The 22,385-nt window shown below is 46.8% G+C and overlaps 1 protein-coding gene across 2 annotated transcripts in view; it reads left to right on the forward strand.

The window, feature by feature from the left end:
* The first annotated feature begins 1,438 nt into the window (after positions 1-1,438).
* Positions 1,439-22,385, forward strand: part of ITGA6 (integrin subunit alpha 6) — an 87,718-nt gene continuing 66,771 nt past the window's right edge. For both annotated transcript variants that reach the window (XM_084999521.1, XM_021076079.2), the window contains exon 1: positions 1,439-1,821. In XM_084999521.1, coding sequence (XP_084855647.1) covers positions 1,640-1,821 — 182 coding nt within the window. In that variant the 5' untranslated portion in view covers positions 1,439-1,639. The remainder of the gene's footprint in view (positions 1,822-22,385) is intronic.

Consider the following 22,385-nt stretch of genomic DNA (forward strand, 5'->3'; position numbering starts at 1 on the left):
AGTAGAGATGTCTGATTCTAAGGCAGGCTCACAGAGGCATTCCAGGAGACTCTGGGACCCCTTTGGCAGGCTACTTAAGACCATGGACCCCTTTTCAGAAAAAGGTTTTTAAACACATAAAATAAAATACATGGGATTACAAAGGAAGCCAATTATGCGGAAATACAGTTAACAGAATGTTTTTAAAAATTGTGATACAGCAATGTTATATACATTTTAATTAACATCGCATAACAAGATTCAGCCGAGGGTCTAGCTAATAACTACTGTCATTTAAGATATTTTCAAAAACTGTTTTGTGATTTTAAAAAACCTATGGGTTCTCCTGGAGACCAAGTCATGGATTCTTACTGCTCCTGTGGTGTGTTTGTGTTGCCTACATTCGGAAAGGAAGGAAATGGTAAATGTCAGAGGGTTAATGAAAAAAAAAAGTAAATTATTTGTCATCCAAATTCTCAGTAACCTGAATTCTCTCTCCTGCAGGAGAAAGTCACCCCAGGGGTCAAACCTTACTGGAGGCCCCACCCCTTGTCCTGGAGGCTGGAGGCTTTAGGCCACCCACACAGCTCAGAGCAGTGTCTGGGCTGGGATGTTCTCCTCCCAGCTAGTTCTGGGAATTTAGGGGCAGGAATGAAGGGCTCCTGAGCTTGTGGGTGCCACTTTAAAGAACGCATCCTTCACTCCTGAGGAGCGTCACAGCCTCAGAACACCTGGAAACCAAGTTTTAACTTGCCTACACCAGTGTGACTTATCCCACAAACTCTCCTTTTCACCTGGGCACAGATATCCCTGGATGCTCTGGAGCAAGGCTGAGCTTCAGTTTTCTCATCTGCAAAACTAACCACGGTACAGGAGTGTTAGACGCATGAAATGAGATGAATAGCTATGCGTTGTAAATTGCACAGCACTGTTAACGTTTGTGCTGTTACCCTTTTTGAGGTTAGGTCTTTGAGGGCGGAGGACAATCTTCGCAGCTCCATTCCCCAAGTACCTGGCCCGCATTATGCGCTCCATAAACACTTGTGGAATGAAAGAAGGAAGCCTGCATCTGCACGTGGGCCACCGTCGGAGAGCGCTCGCTGCTTGGGGCGATCAGGGTGGGTGCATCACCCGCGCTCGCCTTTACTAACAGGTAGTAAACGCCTTTCCAGCTCTGCGCCGACAGGCAATCACAACCCAAGTACTTCTCTCCAGGAGGACCCCCAGGCTGGGGCTGCCGGGTCCGCAGCAAGCCTCCGGGTCTCCCCGCCGTGGCTTCCGGGCCAGGTGCCGGGCGGCTCCGGGCGGCGGGGAGGGGCAGCGCCGGGCCGCCCCGCTGCCGGGTCGACCGGGAAGGTGCCGGCGGCGGGCGCGCGAGGAGGGGCCAGAGAGTGGGGAGGGCCGGGGCGGGGCCGGCGTCCTCGTCACTTGATAAAACGCCTGCGAGTCTCCAGAGAACAACGGGCTCATTCAGTGGTCGGGAGCTGCCCGCGAGGGGGAGCGGCCGGGCGGAGAGCGCGACTCGTCCCGGGGGTGGGGCCGGGCGCGGCGGAGAGAGGAGACCGAGGTGGCCGCGGCGGCAGCGGCACGGCAGCCTTGAACCGGCCCGGAGCGCAGGGCGGCCACGCAGCTTCGCGTTCCCCTCCGGGTGCGCCGGCCCATGGCGGCCGCGGGGCGGCTGTGGCTGCTCTACCTGTCGGCGGGGCTCCTGCCCCGGCTCGGTGCCGCCTTCAACTTGGACACCAGAGAGGACAATGTGATCGAGAAAACCGGGGACTCCGGGAGCCTCTTCGGCTTCTCGCTGGCCATGCACAGGCAGCTGGAGCCCGAGGAGAAGCGGCTGTGAGTTCCCCGACACTGCCCACCCCACAGGGGCGCCGGCCCGCGCGCGAACAGGGGCGAGGGCGCGCCGCGTTCCCGCCGGCCGGCCTGCCCCGCCCGGGACTCCGCCGGCCCCGGGGGCAAAGCGGCCCGGCGCCCTGCGCGCTCGCCTCCGGCGCCGCCCGGTGCCGCGCCTTCCCCCATTCAGTCCCGGAAGGAGGAGAACCTGGGGGGCCGACCCCTGCAGACTGCGGCCCCAGTGCTAGGTGGGGCGGTCCTCGGCCCCGGGAGAGTTTACTTTTTTTTTTTGAACACAGTGCTTTCCGGCGGTCCTTCCTCCCGGGCGTGTTTGCTGGGAACCCGGCAGGTGGCACGCTTTGGCGAGCTTCACGTGTGTGTTTGGGGCGGGGGTGACGTGGGGTGGGGAGTCGCTGTATCGCTGTGGTGAGGTGGCCGGGAGGGTCATTCATGGAGGTCCGGGCCTTTCCCAGGCTCCACAGAACACCCGGTCCCTCGCAGACTCGCACGACCCGCAGAAGTTAGCAAGCCACCTTTCATCTCGTCCTGCGTGGCTTTTCCCGAAGGGCGGGTGCCTCTGTAGGGGAGACTTGATCATGCCCTCCCCCACCAAAGATGGAAGTAACCAAGCACCTGTTTGCAGGACTAGATCAGCTCAGAAAACAAGACCCTCTTAATGGTGCGGCTGGCCTCCCCTACCCCCGCCCGAGCCCCAAATCGCCCAGCGCCACCCAAGACCCTCTGGGCCCCTGCACTGGATAGGCCCTGCCGTGAAGTTAAAGCAAGATGACTGATCTGGGCTGGGACTTTGCACACAAGGTTTGGAAGTGACAACCCCCCGCCAGGGCATAGCGACGCTCCTCCCTGGAGAAAGTGAAGACCCGCACTCTTAGCCTCTCCTTTTCTTTCTTAGACAGTGTTTGGTTCCCACAGGATCAAACTATTTAGGCTGGAGAGAGTATTTGGAAGCTTAGTCGCCTTAATCGCTGTGGGGCTGCATTCTTGATCTGTGCTGCTGAAAAATAAACTCACAAAGGTCCCCCCTCCCCCCAGGCCTTTAGTTGAACTGAGGTCCTTCCAGGACCAACAGACCGAAGAAAGCAAAGTGCAGCCACAGAAAAGAGAGGACTTTGTGTTTATGAGAGGGGAATGGGATTTTAGAGCTGGAGGAAACCTCTTGATTTCAGCAATTAAGAACTTTGAAATTGGTGGATATCGTGGGCCCCTGAAACTTAGATTTTTCTGATAACACCTGCTAGTGAAGTAAAGAAATTAGTTGGGGGGGGGGTGGGGAGGCTGAGAGCGGGTGGTCTGCAGGCCGGCCTGGCCAGCCGTTCAGTTCGGACTCTGTTTTCTCTCAGAAGAAATAATTGTTATGCTGTAAATTCAAAATGAAAGGTGGTTTCTGTTAGCTCAGTTAATGGATGACGCTTAGTGTGTCTGAATAGTTGAGTGTGTAGATGTGCATCCACGCATATGGAGAATGAACTTGTTAGTGCAGAAATGATCGTGGGCCAGCAGAGGGAATGCATTCTCCATGGCACTCACTGTGCCAGCCGCCTACTGAAGCTGGTGGTTTCCTTGAAATACTTGTTGAAGCAAACATTGTGTAGGGGGAGGTACCCGGGCAGGAAAATATCCTGGGGATGGAGGTTTGTGAAATGTGACCTTGGCCAGGAATCTCTTGTCGCTAAGGCTAGCAGCATGCTTACTAAGACTTGTTCTTGGTGGTGGGCTTCTCTGCTATTAGAGCCGCTGCAGTTCCTCCTCAGAGTAAGAAGAAGCCTGTGTTTGGGGTCTGCTGCCTTCTAGAAATGCTTTTTCTCGGGGCCGACAGGAGTGGCCTACTTGAGGAGGGCTGTGTCTTTCCCTAGAGCTTAAAGTGTGGCAGTAACCACGCTCATGGGGGCTGTGGTTTATGTCAAATGCTGCATCCTCACCGGCTTCTTTTGGTAAAGTTATTTCAGCAGCATTGGTCTGCCCAGGAGAACTAACACATACAGGCCAAACCCACAAGAGTTGTCACCTTTGTCAGTGAAGTATGTGGGGGACCTAACGGCCAGTGAGGTTGAGACCTCACAACTCTGCACTTAATGGAAAAGCTCTGCGGGTATATTTCAGAGAACTGGTGAGAGAGACCTGAGCTCAAATTCCTTCTCTGCATTTAGCAGCTGTTACTTTGAGCCTCAGTGTCTCTATCTGTAAAATGGAGATAGAACTGCTTAATAGGGTTGTTGTGGGGATTAAAAGATAACCTGCAAAGTGCTTCGTTCCTGCCTGGCATGGTATTTGCTGACTAAATGGCAGCTGTTGATGATGATACATCGAGAAGCAGTAATTGCATTCCTACTGTGTGCCTCTGCTCCTCAGATGTTAAACAGCATGTGACTCTTAACTCTGCCAGAGAATAAAGTCGAAGGTTATTGCAGTTTGGGTAATTTTAAACTCTTAGTCACATTTATGTAACGCATTTTTCAAAGCAATTTAACTTTAATCCGTTTTAATTAGATGTATAACAAAAGTACGTTTCTCGAACAAGGGACTTTATTGAGGCAGGAGAAGTAAAATATCAAAGATGTGTGGGCGTAGAGGATGAATGCAGCATTATGGAAACAGCCATAGATTTTTGTGGGTTACATTTTTCTACAGCACTCCTTAAATATGTAATAACACCCTAAACTCTAGTTAAGACTTCGTAACAGTACAGTGTTGTATCTGAGAGCCTTAAAACATGTTGGGTGTTCATAAAACTTTGGGGACGGTAGAACTGAAATGGAGACCATAAACTTGAGTTTTTAGTCTGTGTGTGAAAGAACTTTCAGACTTCAAAAGATGATTAGATGGTTGGCTGAGTTACTGAGGTCCGGGTCTGAGCTCTTTGGAATCTTTCATTTATTTCTCTTAGGTAGTTAAGGTTGAGTCACCCTGCCGAGGTAGAAAGTATGGGATGACGTCTGTGGGTATGTCCATCCTGTGAATCATGCCTCTTAGCTCTTCTGGGAAGAGATGGGTCTGTGTATGACTGCAGGGCAGGATCTGGAAGGGAGAGATCTATAAGTGATTCTCACAGAGCCATCCTGGGTTTACCCCATTCGCCATCTCCTTCTTGGGAGGAATTTTCTGACCACTGCTGTCCTCCCAAGTCTCTTCAGCCCACGGTCACTTTGGTTCTGACTCTGTGACGTTTGCTCTGGCTTTTTTGCGGCCGTGTGATGCTTCAGCTCTTAAAGTTGTGTTTCCGTTTCCTGAGCTAGAGATTATCTGGTCCGACTGGCTCCCTTTATAGGTGAAGCTACTGAAGCCAAAAGTTAGGAACTGTCTAAAGTCTCCTGAGTGCTTAAGCAGCATCTTAACAGAATCTGGATTTGAACTTGGTATTTCTGATTCAGGCTCATTCGGCCTCTAAAAGGAAGTCAGACATGGCCTTCAGAAATTGGCCAGCGTCTGGGATTGGGAAATGTCCTATGTTGGGTTGGTTGATTAAGCTGCTCCCCATGTGGGTCAGGGCTGTCTATTTAAGTACCTGTGCCCAGACGCTCTTCCTATTGACCCTTATTCTCACTGGCTTTGGATCAGCTTCTGGGTCCTTTCTTCTTTGCCTGATGCTCCTTCCTCTTCTGAAAAAGCCCATTGAGGGGTGACTGGAGCCAGCCCGGATCAGAACTGGGTCCAGGATGTGTACCTAAGCATTTGTTTCCTTGCATTCATTCAGAGTGCCTGTGGCCCAGCGCCAGCATCCAGGGACCGGCTCGGTCACCTTGAGTCCCAAGAGTGGGGAAAGAGCCAAAACGGGCAGGGAGACTTACTTAGAGGAGATCTTAGGATTCTGCAGGAAAGCAGAAATAGACAAGTTTAATTTTAACTGGTTGGTGTGAGCCTATCCAAGTAATGACTTAGGGTTTGTTTTTTTTTTAAGTTCAATATTTTTGTGGTATAAATAATAGTTGGGGAAGCCAGGTGAAATGCTCATGTAATAGTTTTCCACTGTTGTAAAGAAACAGCTGCTGTGTCCTTAATTGTATAATTCTCTATTCTAGAATAACAATAATAAGATTGATGCTTTTGTAACCAAAAAGTACTGCAACTATGGCGCATAGTTTCCTGAAGACCGTGACTCAACGGTCACTGTGGACAGAGTGGCCAGTGACTTCTGTGGCACTTTCAAGGTAGACAGTGGAGATGGAATAGAAAATACTATCCTATGCTTAGATGAGAGGGTCAGGTTTACCTGGGACACTGGTGGGTTCCAGGCTATCACATCTTGAGAAACATAATCACGTTGTCCTAAGAGCCAGTTTAAAATGGCTCCAGGAAAAGCCTTTTGAGCCCAACCCATATTACAGAATTTATTCTTCTTTTGAGTGTCTGTAGCCTTTAGTATCACGTCTGGCGGTTCTCATGGTTTGGGGTTTGTCATCTGCTGTGTTTAAAGGATGATCTAATCTCTCCCAGCTGGATTATAGGTTATGGGCGGTCAGGGGTCTTAATATTCATTTCTGAACACCTAGCATATGCTTTGCAAATACAATGGAGTCATATCACACACTCAGTTTAACTTGTGAAATCAACTTTTGCAGCTCGAGGTAGAGAGAGAGAGAAATCCCTTTCTTTAACCCTTTGCCCTTCCCTGCTCTCTATAGGCTTTGGTCTCTGCTGCCCCCAAGGAAATGGGAGCCTATAGAGGTAATGCAAAGAGACACTCAAGATGTTAATTCTTGGTTTTTGAGTTTTCAGGGGCCCAGGTCCCAGCTAAGGGATTTTCATGGGTGATGTTTAGTAACACTTGACTTTTGCCTTAAAGGCAGACTTCAGAACTTAACCCCAGAGATGCTAGCTGGCCCGCCCTGCAGTAGGTACTCAGGGTTTGCTGGCTGTTAAAATGAGACTAGATAGAGAAGGATGGCTTTAGAATGAGATCCTGAAAGCTCCTTGGCAAGGGTGTGTGGTCAGATGGAAGTTAGCATCTGAGGACACTGGTGAATTGATGGCTAAGTAACATTCCTGAATAGTAAGGGAATCTTGGATGTAGTAACTCTTTTATTTATGTATTTTTATTTTCCAAATACATTTTTTTTCCTACTGTACAGTATGGTGTCTCAGTTACACATATATGTATACATTCTTATTTCTCACATTATCATGCTCTATCATAAGTGACTAGACATAGTTCCCAGGGCTGCATGGCAGGAACTCTTTGCTAATCCATTCCAAGGGCAATATTCTGCATCTGTTAACCCTAGATTCCCAGTCCATCCCATTCCCTCCCCCTCCCCCTTGGCAACCACCAGTCTGTTCTCCAAGTCCATAATTTTCTTTTGTGTGGAAAGGTTCACTTGTGCTGTATATTAGATTCCAGGTATAAGTGATATCTATCATATGGTATTTGTCTTTCTCTTTCTGACTGCCTTCACTCAGTATGAGTGGAGTAATAATTGTTCATGTGCAGTGGTGGGGAAGCTGCTGACCCCTCCAGTGAGAGCTGTGGAATGCTGATCCGGGTGGATCATCTGTCAGAACCCGAATTCCAGTGACCTTTTGGAGGGAGCTCAAGGTTGAGCCCTGCAGTAATGGGCACTAGGAAGAGGACCAGCCCCCACTGCTCATCTTGCTCCTCTGCGTTTGGTTACAAGTTTAGAATCACATAACTTATTATCTGCGAGGAACCTTGGGGGTTCTTGAATCTGGCTGGTCATCAAGGTAACTTGGGGAAATCTCTTTATAAAACATAGAATTCTAGGCTCAGCCCAGATCTGTCGTACCATTTTCCACAGATGTGATCTAAGAATCTGTTCATAAAGTTTTCTAGCTTTGAGCTAGATGAGCTTTCCTTTTTTACACAGAAGGCAGAGTCGCATAGTGGATAAGAGCAGACTCTCGAGCTAGAGTCTAGGTCGAAGCTGGAGTTGAGAGCTAGATGGGGTCAAATTCTGCTCTGCTATTGACTAGCTGTGACGTTGCAGGATGCCTATAATTCTGCTCTCCATTCCAGTGCAGGGTGGGGATAGGGTCCCCATACATTGCCAACCAGCGGTGACTGGTATCTTGACACTCTACATGGAGGCAGCATCAGATCCCACAGATTAAGGGTTCAGTCCTTAAGACTGCCTCTTACCCCCTCTCAAATGCCCATGTCGAGTCCGAGTTGTCACCTGTGCTTCTGATGGACCGGCTATAGATTGGAGGTTCCCATGACCCCCTTGTTGGGTTTGTTTAATGTGCTAAAGTGGCTCCCCAAACTCAGAAACATTTACTAGATTACCAGTTTATAATAAAAAGATATAACTCAAGAATAGCCAGGTGGAAGAGATGCATATGTGTGGGGAAGGAGTTTAGAGTTTCCATGCTCTTTGCATAGCCATGATTGATTAAATCATTAGCCATTGGTGATTGAACTCCACCTCCAGCCCTTGCTCCTCTTTGGAGGTCAGGAGGGTGGGACTGAAAGTTTCAACCCTCTAATCTAGTGCCTGGTTCTCCTGGCAACCAGCTCCCTGTCCCCCCAGGTGCAGTCCGGCAGTCACGCTATTAACATAACAAAAGACACCTTTGTCGCTCTCTCAGGAAATTCCGAGGGTTTTAGGAGCTCTGCCAGAACAGAGGAAAACAAAATATATATTGTTATAAATCGCAATACTTCATCTCTCTAGATCTCTCTTTCCTCAGCTGTAAAGTGAAGATAATTGCACCTTAGACAGTCCTGACTCAGAGCAAGCACTTGCTGTTTGTTAAACATGGAAACCAAGGCTGTAGGGGGTGAAGTGGTCATGCACTTTGGGCAAGTTGGTTCTAAACCCAGTCTTCCTTGGGAGTTCCTGTTGTGGCTCCGTAGTAATGAAACCGACTAGTCTCCCTGAGGATGCAGGTTCGATCCCTGGCCTCCCTCAGTGGGTTAAGGATCTGGTGTTGCCGTGAGCTATGGTGTAGCTCGCAGATGTGGCTCAGATCTGGCATTCCTGTGGCGTAAGTGGCAGCTGCAGCTCCGATTGGATCCCTAGCCTGGAGCTTTCACATGCCGGAGGTGCTGCCCTAAAAAGCAAAAGATAAAATAAATCCACATCTTCCATGCTACCTGGTCTGGGACGTGTGTGCTTTCTCTCTGGCGGTTGGGTTTTGATGGCATTTAAGTGTACATCATTTTCCCTTCGCTTCCGTTCTACCATGTTTCAAAAGTACATCTCAAAACTACATCTTATGGCTTTTTAGTAGCTGCCACATGGTAGATCAATGCCAGCAGGGTTTCTATATTCGGAGGAGCTGAATGGCAGAGTGGTGCGGGGACGAGAGGTTCTGGACGGGCAGTGACTTGGGGTATAGGATACCCACGGAGGGTGGGTTGTGCAGGTCCAGGGTGGAGCTCTTCACGAGGAATATCAGCTGTCTGGTTTTCAGATCTTCACAGACCTCTGTGACTTTGAAAGTGTCACCCCACCCCTGTCCCTGGCAGGCTGGGTAATGTGCACTCAACCCAGGGCAGGGCTGGTGACCATTCATCTTTCTTAGTCCTTTGTTTGGCATCCACGTGGGGTAGGAAGGAGCTTGTGCAAAGCTGGGTGTGATTGTGCACGGTGAAGCTGCCTGAAGCTGACAAGATGCGTGGACAAAGTGTGGAAGTGGTGTTTTCACAGATTTCTGTTTGTTTGCTTAAACTGGTATTTAGAACTGCACACAGAGATTTCTTAGAACTAAATTAAGAGGCTAATTTGTTAATTAGTCCTCAACTGGGACCAGCTGATTGGCTCTTCACCAGTGTTGGTCCTTATTAGCCTAATAACAGGGTGGGATGATCCCCACGTAAACCACTGCTGTCTGGCTTTTCTGTTTGGATAAACAAGGCGAGACCGTTCGTTCTAAGTTAGTTCACCTGTTCACCGTTGGTGTGTTTGCAGAATGACACCTTTCATAGGCCCCCGTGTAGCAGGCGACCTTCCCCGTACCACACAGGCAGTGCATCCATGCACATGTGTGCGATTCCAGTGTGGATACAGCTGTCTCCTCATCTCATCCCAAACTGGCCAAACGACTGGAGAAACTTTTGAGTCTCTGAAACCAATTAAGCGGTACAGATGACTGTTCTGAATTAGAACGGAGAAGGGCCACTAAAGCAAGAGCAGAAGGCAAAAAAACAGGTGACACGGAGCCATAAATGTCTACTCCCGTGTTTATTTGTCAACCAGCTGGGTATGTTTTGCATGTCATACCATCCGAAGATGACTTTTTTTGAAAAGCCATTTCAGATAGAAGAAAACCTTTTAGAGAAATAGGCTTAGAAGCCTGGGAGTGGAGGAATAAAAATAAACTTTGGTATACTTTGCAAGGGGCACATTGGTTAGTGATATGAAGAATAAATAAAGCACTGGGTAATGCCTGTTTACCCGTGGCCTGTGCTTGCTTTGCTTGGTGAAATCAATGTTGCTACAGTTCCAGCATTTTGAAAAGGACATTCATTTGTACTGCGGTTATTTTAGTCATGTGTGTGACATACATGACAACAAACACTTCGGACCTAGAGGGTAACATGTCACTGAACTGTAGGTCTCCCTGAGCCAGGTAACTTCTTGTCTTTGCAGAATGAGAGTCCTTGTCTTCAGAGCTTGCTGCCATTGATCTAGTGGTCAGTTTTCTATGGTCCTGTTAAAGCAATGTGATGTGAAATTAACTGGAGAGTCCCATCAGGGTGAGTGAGCATGGTGTAGATGTGGGGTGGGAATGGCCTATTTGGCAGCACTGGGATTTTTTTATTTTTGTTTTTTTAATTTTTTTTTAATTTTTTGCTTTTTAGGGCCTCACTCACAGCATATGGAGGTTCCCAGGCTAGGGGTTGAATCGGAGCTACAGCTGCCGGCCTACACCACAGCCATGGCAACTTGGGATCTGAGCCACATCTGCGATCTACACCACAGCTCATGGCAACACCAGATGCTTAAGCCACTGAGCAAGGCCAGGGATCGAACCTGCAATCTCATGGTTCCTAGTCGGATTCGTTTCTGCTGCACCACGACGGGAACTCCATGTTGGGAATTTGAAGCTCTGTACTCCTTCTCTTTGCTGAGGAGAGTAAAAAACTAAAACCAAAAAACCTTTCCTGGGTTCCCTTCCCACTGATACCATCCTGTCAGATGATGGCCTGATCCCCTCCTACTAGCAATGCAGTTTTGTCTGTCCCTTGAGAACAGAGGTATTTTGAAATAATGAAATGGAAATGTTTAGAATTCTGCAAGGCTCTGAAGAGATTGGAGATAGGTAGGAAAAGATGTTTAAAATACCTAGGGTGGGAGTTCCCGTCGTGGCGCAGTGGTTAACGAATCCGACTAGGAACCATGAGGTGGCGGGTTCAGTCCCTGCCCTTGCTCAGTGGGTTAACGATCCGGCGTTGTCGTGAGCTGTGGTGTAGGTTGCAGATGCTGCTCGGATCCCGCGTTGCTGTGGCTCTGGCGTAGGCCATTGGCTACAGCTCCAATTGGATCCCTAGCCTGGGAACCTCCATATGCCGCGGGAGCGGCCCAAAGAAATAGCAAAAAGACAAAAAAAATAAATAAAAATAAAATACCTAGGGTGAATGTGAGCTCTTGAAAGCCTATTGATGGGGCTTAAAGACTCCAGCTTTGCTGGGATGCAGATCAACCTAAGAGTTTTTATTTTTTTAATTTTTAGAGTATTTTTCAACCTTGGATTATTTTTTTTTTTTTTTCCTTTTCTTTTTGGCCACCCTGTGACATATGGAGTTCCTGGGCCAGGGATCCGATCCGAGCTGCGGTTACCCGTCACCCACTGTGCAGGGCCAGGAATCAAACCTGCGTCCTGGCACTGCAGAGACACCTCTGATCCTGTTGCGCTGCAGTGGGAACTCCTGTAAGAGTTTTTAAAACAAGGAAAAGCTTAAAGAGGTTTAGATGTGATCAAGTGGATATGCAGACACATAATTCTAGGAGAACGGCTTTGCCACTGAGACCCCATGGCTGCTAGTTGAGAGTAGGCCCTTGGGCCAACTGAGGACAGTACTTGGAAGAAGTTGAGAGCTGGCTTTCAGATCTCTCTGATGATCTCTCTGCCAGTGCAAAAGGAGATGGGCCTGGACACTATTGGACCTTCTAGGAGCTCAAGGATAGGGACCTGGGGAAGACTGAATGAGATGGTCCAGCACTCAAGGGGGACTTTGGAGCCAGTTGGAGAAGAGTTTCAGTGCCCACCATGTGGTAAAGCCATTTCAGATTCCATATCAGATCAGACAATTTAGGAAGAAAAGTACTTTCTAAGCCTTGGACTTAGGGCTCCAAGCTGCTCCAGAGGTTAGCTGAGAAAGGGTGTGGAGTGTGGGGAGGTAGCCTGCAGATCCTCACTTAGAAGATGATCGGGAGTTCCCGTCGTGGTGCAGTGGTTAACGAATCCGACTAGGAACCATGAGGTTGCGGGTTCGATCGCTGCCCTTGCTCAGCGGGTTAACGATCCGGCATTGCTGTGAGCTGTGGTGTAGGTTGCAGACACGGCTCGGATCCTGCGTTGCTGTGGCTCTGGCGTAGGCTGGTGGCTACAGCTCCGATTGAACCCCTAGCCTGGGAACCTCCATATGCCGCAGGAGCGGCCCAAGAAATGGCAAAAAGACAAAAAAAGAAAAAAAAAAAAGAAGATGATCGATTCCCTAAGCTTAGCAGTGCCACCAACCAGAAGCCAACAGAGAAGGTTTTTCACTATCCTAGGGTAAGAGATGGGTCTCTGTAAGCGCATTCATTTCTGTGTGTACATGTATATATAAGTGTATATTTTATATTTCAACCTAAAAGAAATAGGGATTTTTATCCTTACTTGAACACGAGGACCAAGTAAAAACTTGGAGGGGAGTGTGCTCTGTATCTGCTAGAAAGACCATAAGCAGGAGTTCCTGTCATGGCTCAGTGGTTAACAAATCCGACTAGGAACCATGAGGTAGCGGGTTCGGTCCCTGGCCTTGCTCAGTGGGTTAATGATCCGGCATTGCCGTGAGCAGTGGTGTAGATTGCAGATGCGGCTCGGATCCCGGATTGCTGTGGCTCTGATTCGACCCCTAGCCTGGGAACCTCCATGTGCCGCAGGAGCGGCCCTAGAAAAAGGCAAAAAGACAAAAAGAAAAAAAAAAAGAAAGAAAAGAATAAAAGACTGTAAGCAGCTTTTTCTTTTTCACCTATCAGAGTTGTTAATAAATGCTCAGGCATTGTTCTAGGGCTGGAGATACAGCAGCAAACAAAATAGATAGAATTCCTGCTTAGGTTCTGCTGGGAGAGTCAAAATAAATAGGGGTATTATGTTAGATGGTCATGGTGATACAGAGGAAAATGAAGTGGAGGAAGGGAGTAAAGAGAGGGAGTAGGGTAGGGAGTGGTTGGCTACTAGACAGTTCTTGCTGAGAACGTGCAAGCCATGCCAGTGTTGGGGGGAACGTATTTCTGGCAGTGAGAACAGCGAGTGCAAAGGCCCTGAGGCAGAAGCATGCCTAGCATGTTCAGGAACAGCAAGGAAGCCTGTAGTCTCCTTGGAGCCAGATTGTGTAGAACCTTTTAGGTCATTGAAAGACTGGCTTTTACTCTTTTTTTTTTTTTTTGTCTTTTTGCCATTTCTTCGGCCGCTCCTGTGGCACATGGAGGTTCCCAGGCTAGAGGTCCAATCAGAGCTGCAGCTGCCAGCCTACGCCAGAGCCACAGCAACGTAGGATCCGAGCCGCGTCTGCAACCTACACCACAGCTCACGGCAATGCCGGATCGTTAACCCACTGAGCAAGGCCAGGGATCAAACCTGCAACCTCATGGTTCCTAGTCGGATTTGTTAACCACTACGCCACGACAGGAACTCCAAGACTGGCTTTTACTCTTGAATGAGATGAAGCCATTGGAGGATTCTGAGAGGAGTAGGACATATGCTGACTTAGATTTTAAATGGATTTCTCTAGCTGCTCGATTATTGAGAATAGGCTGTATAACAGTAAATGTAGATGAAATGATCTTAATGAGGAGGATCCTTTTAATAATAGGTAAGAGATGACAGTGGTTTAGATCAAGGTAGTAGCAGCAAAGATAATAAGAGGTTGGATTCTGGTTATATTTTGAAAGTTGAGTCAACAGGATTTCCTATGGACTAGATCTGAGAGAGCGAGCGAGGGAGGAACTGGAAGTTGATTTAGAGTTGTGCCAATTTCTGCTCTACAGCAAAGTGACCCAGTCATGTGTGTGTGTGTGTATATATCTATATGACTGGGTCACTTTGCTGTACAGCAGGAATATATATACACACACACACATTCTTCTCATATTATCTTCCATCATGTTCTATTGCAAGAGACTGGATATAGTTCCCTGTGCTCTACAGTAAGGTCTCATTGCTTATCCATTCTAAATGTAATAGTTTGCATCTGCTAACCCCAGACTCCCAGTCGATCCCTCTTCCTCCTCCTCCCCCTTGGCAACCACAAGTCTGTTCTCCATGTCTGTGAGTCTGTTTTTGTTCTGTAGATAAGTTCATTTGTGCCATATTTTAGATTCCTCATGTAAATGATAGCATATGGTATTTGCCTTTCACTTCTCTTTCTCATACTTCAGTTTGAGAATCTCTAGTTGCATCCATGTTGCTTTGTGCAAATGGCATTATTTCGTTCTTTTTTTTTGGCCAAGTAGTATTTTGTTGTTGAAATATGTGTGTTTTTAATAGAAAACAGGCTTTAAAGGCAGTTTGAGCTCTTTGTGGTCACCCTGGGCTCTACCTCTATAGGCGTTCATCCTCTCTGTGTTTGAGGGCTTCGGTGAAAATGGTTGAGAAGCATTGACTTGGCTCAGCCTTTTCTCTGCAGAGGGACAACTGACACTCAGGAGAGTCAGATGACAGTTGGGTAGTGGCGGTGTGAGCCCTGAAACCCAGCTGCCTGGTGCTTGGTCCACCCAGTGCTATGCTATCCATGGCTACATCCTAGTGATGTAGCCCCTTCCTGAATGAAACGTGTACATCATGCTCTTAATAGAACAGTATCTTATGTTCTTAAATGTCTTGCCCTTGTATGTCTTCCCCTGTAATGGCCTGGTATAGCGATAGGACCTGCATAGCCACTGGTGCCCTCTCCCCCTTGCTAACTGGGAGCTCACCAAACAACCACAGCACTTCTTCCAGGTGAGTCTCGCAAGTCTCCAGGTCAGCATTAGGTAGCCTCTGCTGATGCATGGGTGTTTTTGCACATAAGCCAACATCCGTTTTCCCTCTTGGCATGGCCAGATCCCCTCCATATGGAAGGCACTCTTTAAACGTCTGCCTGAGGGACGTTATCTCTGCTGCTTTGTGAGCTTCTTAAGAGCGAGGCTGATGGCTTATTCACTTTTGGTTCAGATCCAACAGAAATGGGTACCCAAAAAGCATTGGTTAAGCTCTTTGAGTTAATTTCCCCAGTACACTGAAGATTTGTAGAAAATAGGAAGTGGGATGACCATTGCTTTAGAATGATCCTTTACACCCTGTTAGAATGATTCTTTACACCCTGCTACTACTACTACTTTTTTTTTTTTTTTTGCTTTTTAGGGCTGCACCCGGGACATGGAGGTTCCCAGGCTAGGGGTCGAATCGGAGCTGTAGCTGCCAGCCTACACCACAGCCACAGCAACGCCAGATACAAGCGTTGTCTGCGACCTACACCACAGCTCACGGCAACACCAAATCGTTATTAACCCACTGAGCGAGTTCAGGGACCAAACCTATATCCTCTGGTGTAGGCCGGCAGCAACAGCTCCAATTAGACCCATAGCCTGGGAACCTCTGTATGCCACAGGTGCAGCACAAAAAAGACAAAAAACAAAAACAAACCAAAAAAAAACCTGTATCCTCCTAGGTGCTAGCTGAGCTGTGATGGGAACCTCCCCCCCCCCCCGCTTTTTTTTAATGTAAAATACACATAGGGTTTACCATCTTAACCACTTCTAAGTGTGTACAGTTCAGTAGTGTTTATTTAACATGTCCATGTGCTTGTGAACACTCTGTACTCGGATTTCTTCTGGAGAGCCCAGAAATCAGGATGGCCCTGTTAGGAGGCCATACAATATTGATAAACTGAAAATACTACAACATGGAATTGTGCTAAAATCTTATCTGCTGATATTCTAACATAGTGGAGTGAGAAACTGAACACATTTATGATGGTAAAGATTCCGTCTCTTAGCTTAGTACGTGTGTTCCAATCACTTATGTGAACTCAGCGGCTGTGTCCTTGGCTCTGCTTGTGGGTTCCTCACATATTCTTTGAGAAACCCAAGTCATTTAAGTTTTTTATTGAGCTATGAGAAAATTGCAGCAGGTGAAAACCTGTTTCTTAAGTCTTGCTACTCTTCCTACCTACCTCTTAGTAGCTTTAAAATGAAACCAATGTCATTGGCACACCTGAGTTCAGGTGAAGCTGAGGTCTGATAGGACAGGGGCACGTTCATGGGTTGAAGTTCAGAAGGAGGTGTGTGTGTCCGGAACATTAGGTTAGACTGACAAACTGTCCCTGTGGGTAAGACCAGCTTCAGGTTATCTTGCAAATAACTTTCCTTGTTGATACCACCCTCCCCACCCTGCTTTCTTTACAACTGTGTTAATCTCATACCTGGGAGAAGCTTTATTTTCTTCCTCTGTTCTTCCTCTCTTTGGTTTTCTAATGACTAATTTCTCTATTGCCCAGAACCTGTTGAGTTGAGCTTCATAGGCTTTCTTTGTTCTTCTTGCTGTTTGCATTATGAAATTTCTAGGAAGCTGTTTGGGAGCTGTCAGAATAGCAGCTTACTGATGGTTCTGAATTGTGGGCCCTCTGAAGGCAGGAGGTTAGGTCTGATTTGTCTGTGTTTGCCCAGAGCTTTAATGTAGAGCTCTGACATGTCATTCCTCAAAAATAGAACAAAAATGTACTTTAAAAGAAATATTGCCCCCCACCACGCATGCAAGCCATAGGTGTTTTCACCTGTGCAAAGAGTGATAATATCACCCAATAATGCTCTTCTAGATTTTTCTTTCTTTCTTTCTTTTTGCCATTGAAATAGTTTACCACCTGTGGAAGTTAGGAAAGAACCCAGAGGATGACCTAGAAAAGGTAGCCCATTGCTCTCCTCTAATCGATCAAGAACTGGAGACCTGGGATTTGTTGTCAGTCCTGCTGCCAGCTACTGGCAGAGTTGCACCTCCATCCCGCCTCCGCCTCGTGTCCAGAGATCTCGCCACACATGAACCCCTGTCCTCCACCTCCACTGCCCACCAGCAGGGATGGATCTAGCCAATGTGTCTTTTTATAACAATGTCACCAGAAGCTTAAGCAGATCTGTGCAAGTCCCAGCAAACTTCTTTGAAAATCTTTACTTGTCAGAAAGAGTTGCCGTCCCAAGTCCCTGAGATGAGCATTTCTCCGTGAGGATGGGGTAGGGAGTTGCGCCTGAGCTCAAATCCAGAAGCGGTTGCGTGTTCCCCATGTAGATCCCCACCCTCTCGGTTTCTGAATGAGCAGCTCAGGCTCTGTCCATGCCTCCCGTTCATGCTTTAGATCAGATGAAAGGTAAGGGGCTGACTCAGGTGGTGACTCACTGCCACTCCTCCCACGGCAGGTGGCTGCTGGGGGCTGGGTTGGGCAGTGCCCACAGGATCTTAAGATGAAGGCATTTATTGAACCCTGCAGCTATTTATCAAAAGTACTCACTGCGCCTTAGCCCTGCCTTGCGGGATGCCTCTGAACTGGGCACATTCATTCCCTTCGAAAGGAGGATGTGAGGGTGAGCATTTTGCCTTGTTTTTCCATAACCGAGGTGCTCCCCTGAATGCTATCTGTGCCATGGACATTTATAGTGAAGGTGAGAGGTCCTTTCTCCAATGTCATTGCATTGTGTTCTGCACCTCACTTGACGGTGGTGGAGAGCTTGTCCACCCTCTCAGCTGGTGGGATTTCCTCTCCTCGGCATATTTTGACCTCTGCCCATTTCAGTAAATTTGCACTTTATTGTAGTACCCAGAGGGCCCACATAGTGCCTGGTACACAGTAGGTTCAAATTTACGTGCTTCTTTATTGATGGGTTGTCAGGCCTCTGGAATGGGCTATGAAAGTTGGCCTGACTCTGCCTGCCTGTGGCTGCCGACGTAAACCTAGCACGCGTGAGCATGTCTTACGCAATTATGAGGTTTGCCTTCTCCTGATTTCTGGGCACTGATTTTTTCACCTCCGTGACCATCTGTCTCTGTCATTTTCTCTGCAAAGCTTTTAATGACCCACTGTCTGTCAGCTGACATCATTTTTTAAAATTACATTTTATTTTTTTATTTCTTGCTATTTAGGGCTGCACCTGCAGCATACAGGAGTTCCCAGGCTAGGGTCGAATCAGAGATACAGCTGCTGGCCTACACCACAGCCACAGCAATGCCAGATCCCTAACCCACTGAGCAAGGCCAGGGATCGAACCCGCATCCTCATGGATCCTAGTGGGTCTCGTTAACCACTGAGTCATGAAGGGAACTCCCTAAAATTACATTTTAAATTAATCTTTGAATAGGCAATATAGTCACGTGGTACAAATATAAAAACTAAAAAACATTTACCCTTGCGCCCCTGGTCTCTAGTGACTCTGTTCTTCCTCGAGGTGACTATTGTTTTACTAGTTTGTTGTTAATAAATCCTTTCACACATATCTGCAAATTTATAAGCAAATATAAACATACACTTTTTTATACATGCTAACATGCCGTGTGTCTTCTGCAGCTTGCTTTTTTTTTTCTCTCGGCGTGTTTTAGAGCTTGCTTGGTATAAAGAGCTCTCTTCATATTTTCAGTGTCTGCATAGCATTCATTTTTAAGGATGAGCCAGGATTCATTTAACCAGTTTGGATATTCTGGTATTTTCTAATCCTTTACTGTTAAAAAGCAGTGCTGCAGTGAAGAGTTTTATACCTCCCTCCTTTGACCTTAAGTAGAGGATCAGTTCCTAAGGCAGCGGCTTGCCCAGTGTTGTTTTCATATCATGGCTGATTCTGAAGAGTGTCTGGCTGCTCTTCATGACGTTATCATAAACTATATCCTATCATCTGATGTTATTATAGATGACTCAGCTGGTGGGGTTGCTGGAATCTTTTCAACAACTAGAGTCGACAGTCTTAAGCCCAAGCTTGGATTCCTGATGGCTTCAGCATTTGTGCCCCACCTGGACCTATGCTTGTTAAAAAGTACTTGTTAAAATTAGAAGCGCTTGTTGGAATGTGTGTTAACCAGATACTGATAAGAGCACATGGAGGGGCCTCATCATTGCATTAGAGTTTACAAGCTTATTTGACGTTTCATTTGATCCTTGTAACACTCTACCAGAAAACTTAGATAGGAGCGTTTCACAGATAACCCGCATGCATGACACCCAGCGAATAGGTGGTACTGCCAGGACTTGAACCTAGCGGGTCTTCTTGGAACTCCCTCATATTTCTGATTGTAGCTTTGGCTTGCCAGTCTGGTACAGGGCAGGTAAGAAGGCCTGGGCTAGCTGGAGGTGGTAGCTGCCATAAGCACATACTGTATTATTCTGATAATGACAGGCCTAAGTAAGACAGATGTTCAGCCAGTGTATACCAGTGAAGTAGTATTAGTTGCACTACGGAAATACTTGCGATTGGGAGTTCCTGTTGTGGCTCAATGGAAACGAATCTGACTAGTGTCCATGAGGACACAGGTTCGATCCCTGGCCTCGCTCAGTGGCGTTGCCATGAGCAGTGGTGTAGGTCGAAGACCGCAGCTCAGATCTGGCATGGCTATGTCTGTGGTGTAGGCCAGCAGCTGTAGCTCTGATTTGACCCCTTGCCTGGGAACCTCTATATGCTGTGGGTATGGCCCTAAAAAGACAAAAAATACTTGTGGTTGGTAAGAGCTTTGCCCAGTCCTCTTGAGTGACCCTTGACACTGCCCTTGGTCACTCTTCCCATGGGACAGCCCCCTCCTCCCATATTTCACCATAGTCCAGGAACTAATGGGGAAATGTCCTAATGCAACAGGGCTCTCTGGGATGGAGCCCCAATGCTACACCATCAGCTGTGCTGATTAACTGCTTTCTAAGCCATACTGGTTGCCAAATGTTTTCAAATACCATCTTTTTTTTTTTGTCTTTTTGTTGTTGTTGCTATTTCTTGGGCCGCTCCCGCGGCATATAGAGGTTCCCAGGCTAGGGGTCTAATCGGAGCTGTAGCCACCGGCCTACACCAGAGCCACAGCAACTCAGGATCTGAACTGCGTCTGCAACCTACACCACAGCTCACGGCAACACCGGATCCTTAACCCACTGAGCAAGGGCAGGGACCAAACCCGCAACCTCATGGTTCCTAGTCGGATTCGTTAACCACTGCGCCACGACAGGAACTCCCTCAAATACCATCTTTAAATGCAGGACTAGGCTGATACAATATAAATGTTTAGAAGTGTAACCTCTATAACTATTTATGTATTTATATACATAGACTTTTAAAGGTGTTTTTGTTGTTGTCCACAGATCCTATTTGTAAATTTTTTTCTAGCCTGGAATTGGTTTTGCTTTATGTATTTTGATTTTTTAAAAAAATTTATTAAAGTATAGTAGATTTATAATGTGCTGATTTCTGCTGTACAGCAGAGTGACTGTTTTATATATACATATATACATATATATATATATATTTTAATATTCTTTTCCATCATGGTCTATCTCAGGAAATTGGATATAGTTCCCTGCACTATACAGTAGGACTTGTTGTTTATCCATTCTAAATGTAATAGTTTGTATCTACCAACCCGGAACTCCCTCTCTGTCCCTCTCCCTCTCCTTGGCAACCCCAAGTCTACTCTCTGTGAGTCTGTTTCTGTTTTGTAGATAGGTTCATTTGTGCCATATTTTAGATTCCACCTATAAATGATGTCATATGGTATTTGTCTTTCTCTTTCTGACTTCCTCACTTAGTATGAGAATCTCTAGTTGCATTCATGTTGCTACAAATGCCATTATTTTGTTCTTTGTTTATGGCCAAGTAGTATTCCATTGTGTGTGTGTATATATATATATATATATATATACCACATCTTTTAATCCACTCCTGTGTTGTTTTTGTTGCTGTTCCTGTGTAGAGAAGTCTAGGAAGCTGGTCTTGAGGGGTTAGGAACCCCGAACTCCTTTCCCTTGCTGCCCCACCACGCCTCCAGCTCGCAGTCCATGGTGGCAGCATCTGTATTCTATGTGGGATAAACAAGGGGACAAAGAAGAGTAGAGCCAGGGGCCCATATGCACCAGCTTTCAGAGAAGAGTCCTGGAAGTGGCAGTGTGACACTTGGTCACACGTCCCAGTTAGCAGGACCGAGTTCTAGGGCATGACTGGCTGGAAAGGGTGGCTGGGGTGAGTAGTCTTTATTCAGGGTGGCTTGGTGCCCAGCTAAAAATGCTTTTACTGTGGAAAAAGGGGAGAACCAGCATTGGGTGCCAGCCAGCATCTGGCACAGCTACTAAGCCTGTTGTTCCAGTTATCTCATTTAGAAGATAAACTATGTGATCATATTAATTTCCCTTTCAAAACATTGAAAAATCTGGATTTCCTAAGCTATTGGAATAACCAAAGATATGGTGACCTACCAGGTGTGTGCTTTTTAAAGATATCTTTTCTCTCCTTGGTTTTTATTAAAAGTATTATTGAAAAATGATGGAAATTGGAAAGTCACTTTTTCTTTTGCAAATGTGCTGTTTGCTAACAGCTTTTAAGAAATGATAATTGGAGTTTGTCTTGTGGCTCAGAGGGTTAAGAACCCAGCATAGTGTCCGTGAGGATGTGAGTTCAATACCTGGTCTCACTCAGTGGGTTAAGGATCCAGCATTAGCACAAGCTGTAGCATAGGTTGCAGATGCAGCTCAGATTCCCACCCCTAGCCCGGGAACTTCAATGTGCCACAGGTACAGCCTTTAAAAAAAAAAAAAAAAGTTTTCTGAGTTAGCCCTGACTATATGCTCAGTCCACTTGGCATATAAAAACCGTATGATAACAACATACTTAAATTTAAAATTATTAAACCTAGTGGTAGTTATACAACTTTGTTCCTTTACCAGAAATTTTCTAAACACCCTTGTCCTGAGTGCTGTGTGAAGGTCAAGTCTGGGAGGGTAGGCTCATGGTCCAGTTCAGGCAGGTCCTTGGACTTGGTTCCTTGAAAGGACAATTCACAAGAAGGACAAATGTGATTTGACTTGGCACCTGGAAAGTCAGGTATCTGATAATGCAGAAGCGCAGGAAGTGGTCAAATGCCACATTGGACAAGCAGCTGTTTTGTAAACCTGAAAGAACAGGATTGCTGGGAGACTTTCATCCTTCCTTCTTACTGCGGAAGATAACAGTACTTTTATGATAACTCCTTGAGTGATGTCTTAACTGATAATAAGTTGCTTGGTCTGCAGAAAAGCCCTTTTCAGTCGATGACTTTATTTTTAAAATGAGCCAGTTCTAAGTTTATACTTTATCATGTTTGGTTGAATCAAAGTGGGATTCTTGGCCATCCTAAATGTAGGCCAGTATCTATTGTGGTGGTTCTCCCTTGTTGGGGGCTCACTATATTCTTTTTCCTTG

Source organism: Sus scrofa, chromosome 15, assembly GCF_054392235.1.
Source record: "Sus scrofa isolate SSC_HxYL_T2T_F1_AM1 chromosome 15, Sscrofa_HxYL_maternal_Yorkshire_Landrace_v2.0, whole genome shotgun sequence".
Lineage (NCBI taxonomy): Eukaryota > Metazoa > Chordata > Mammalia > Artiodactyla > Suidae > Sus > Sus scrofa.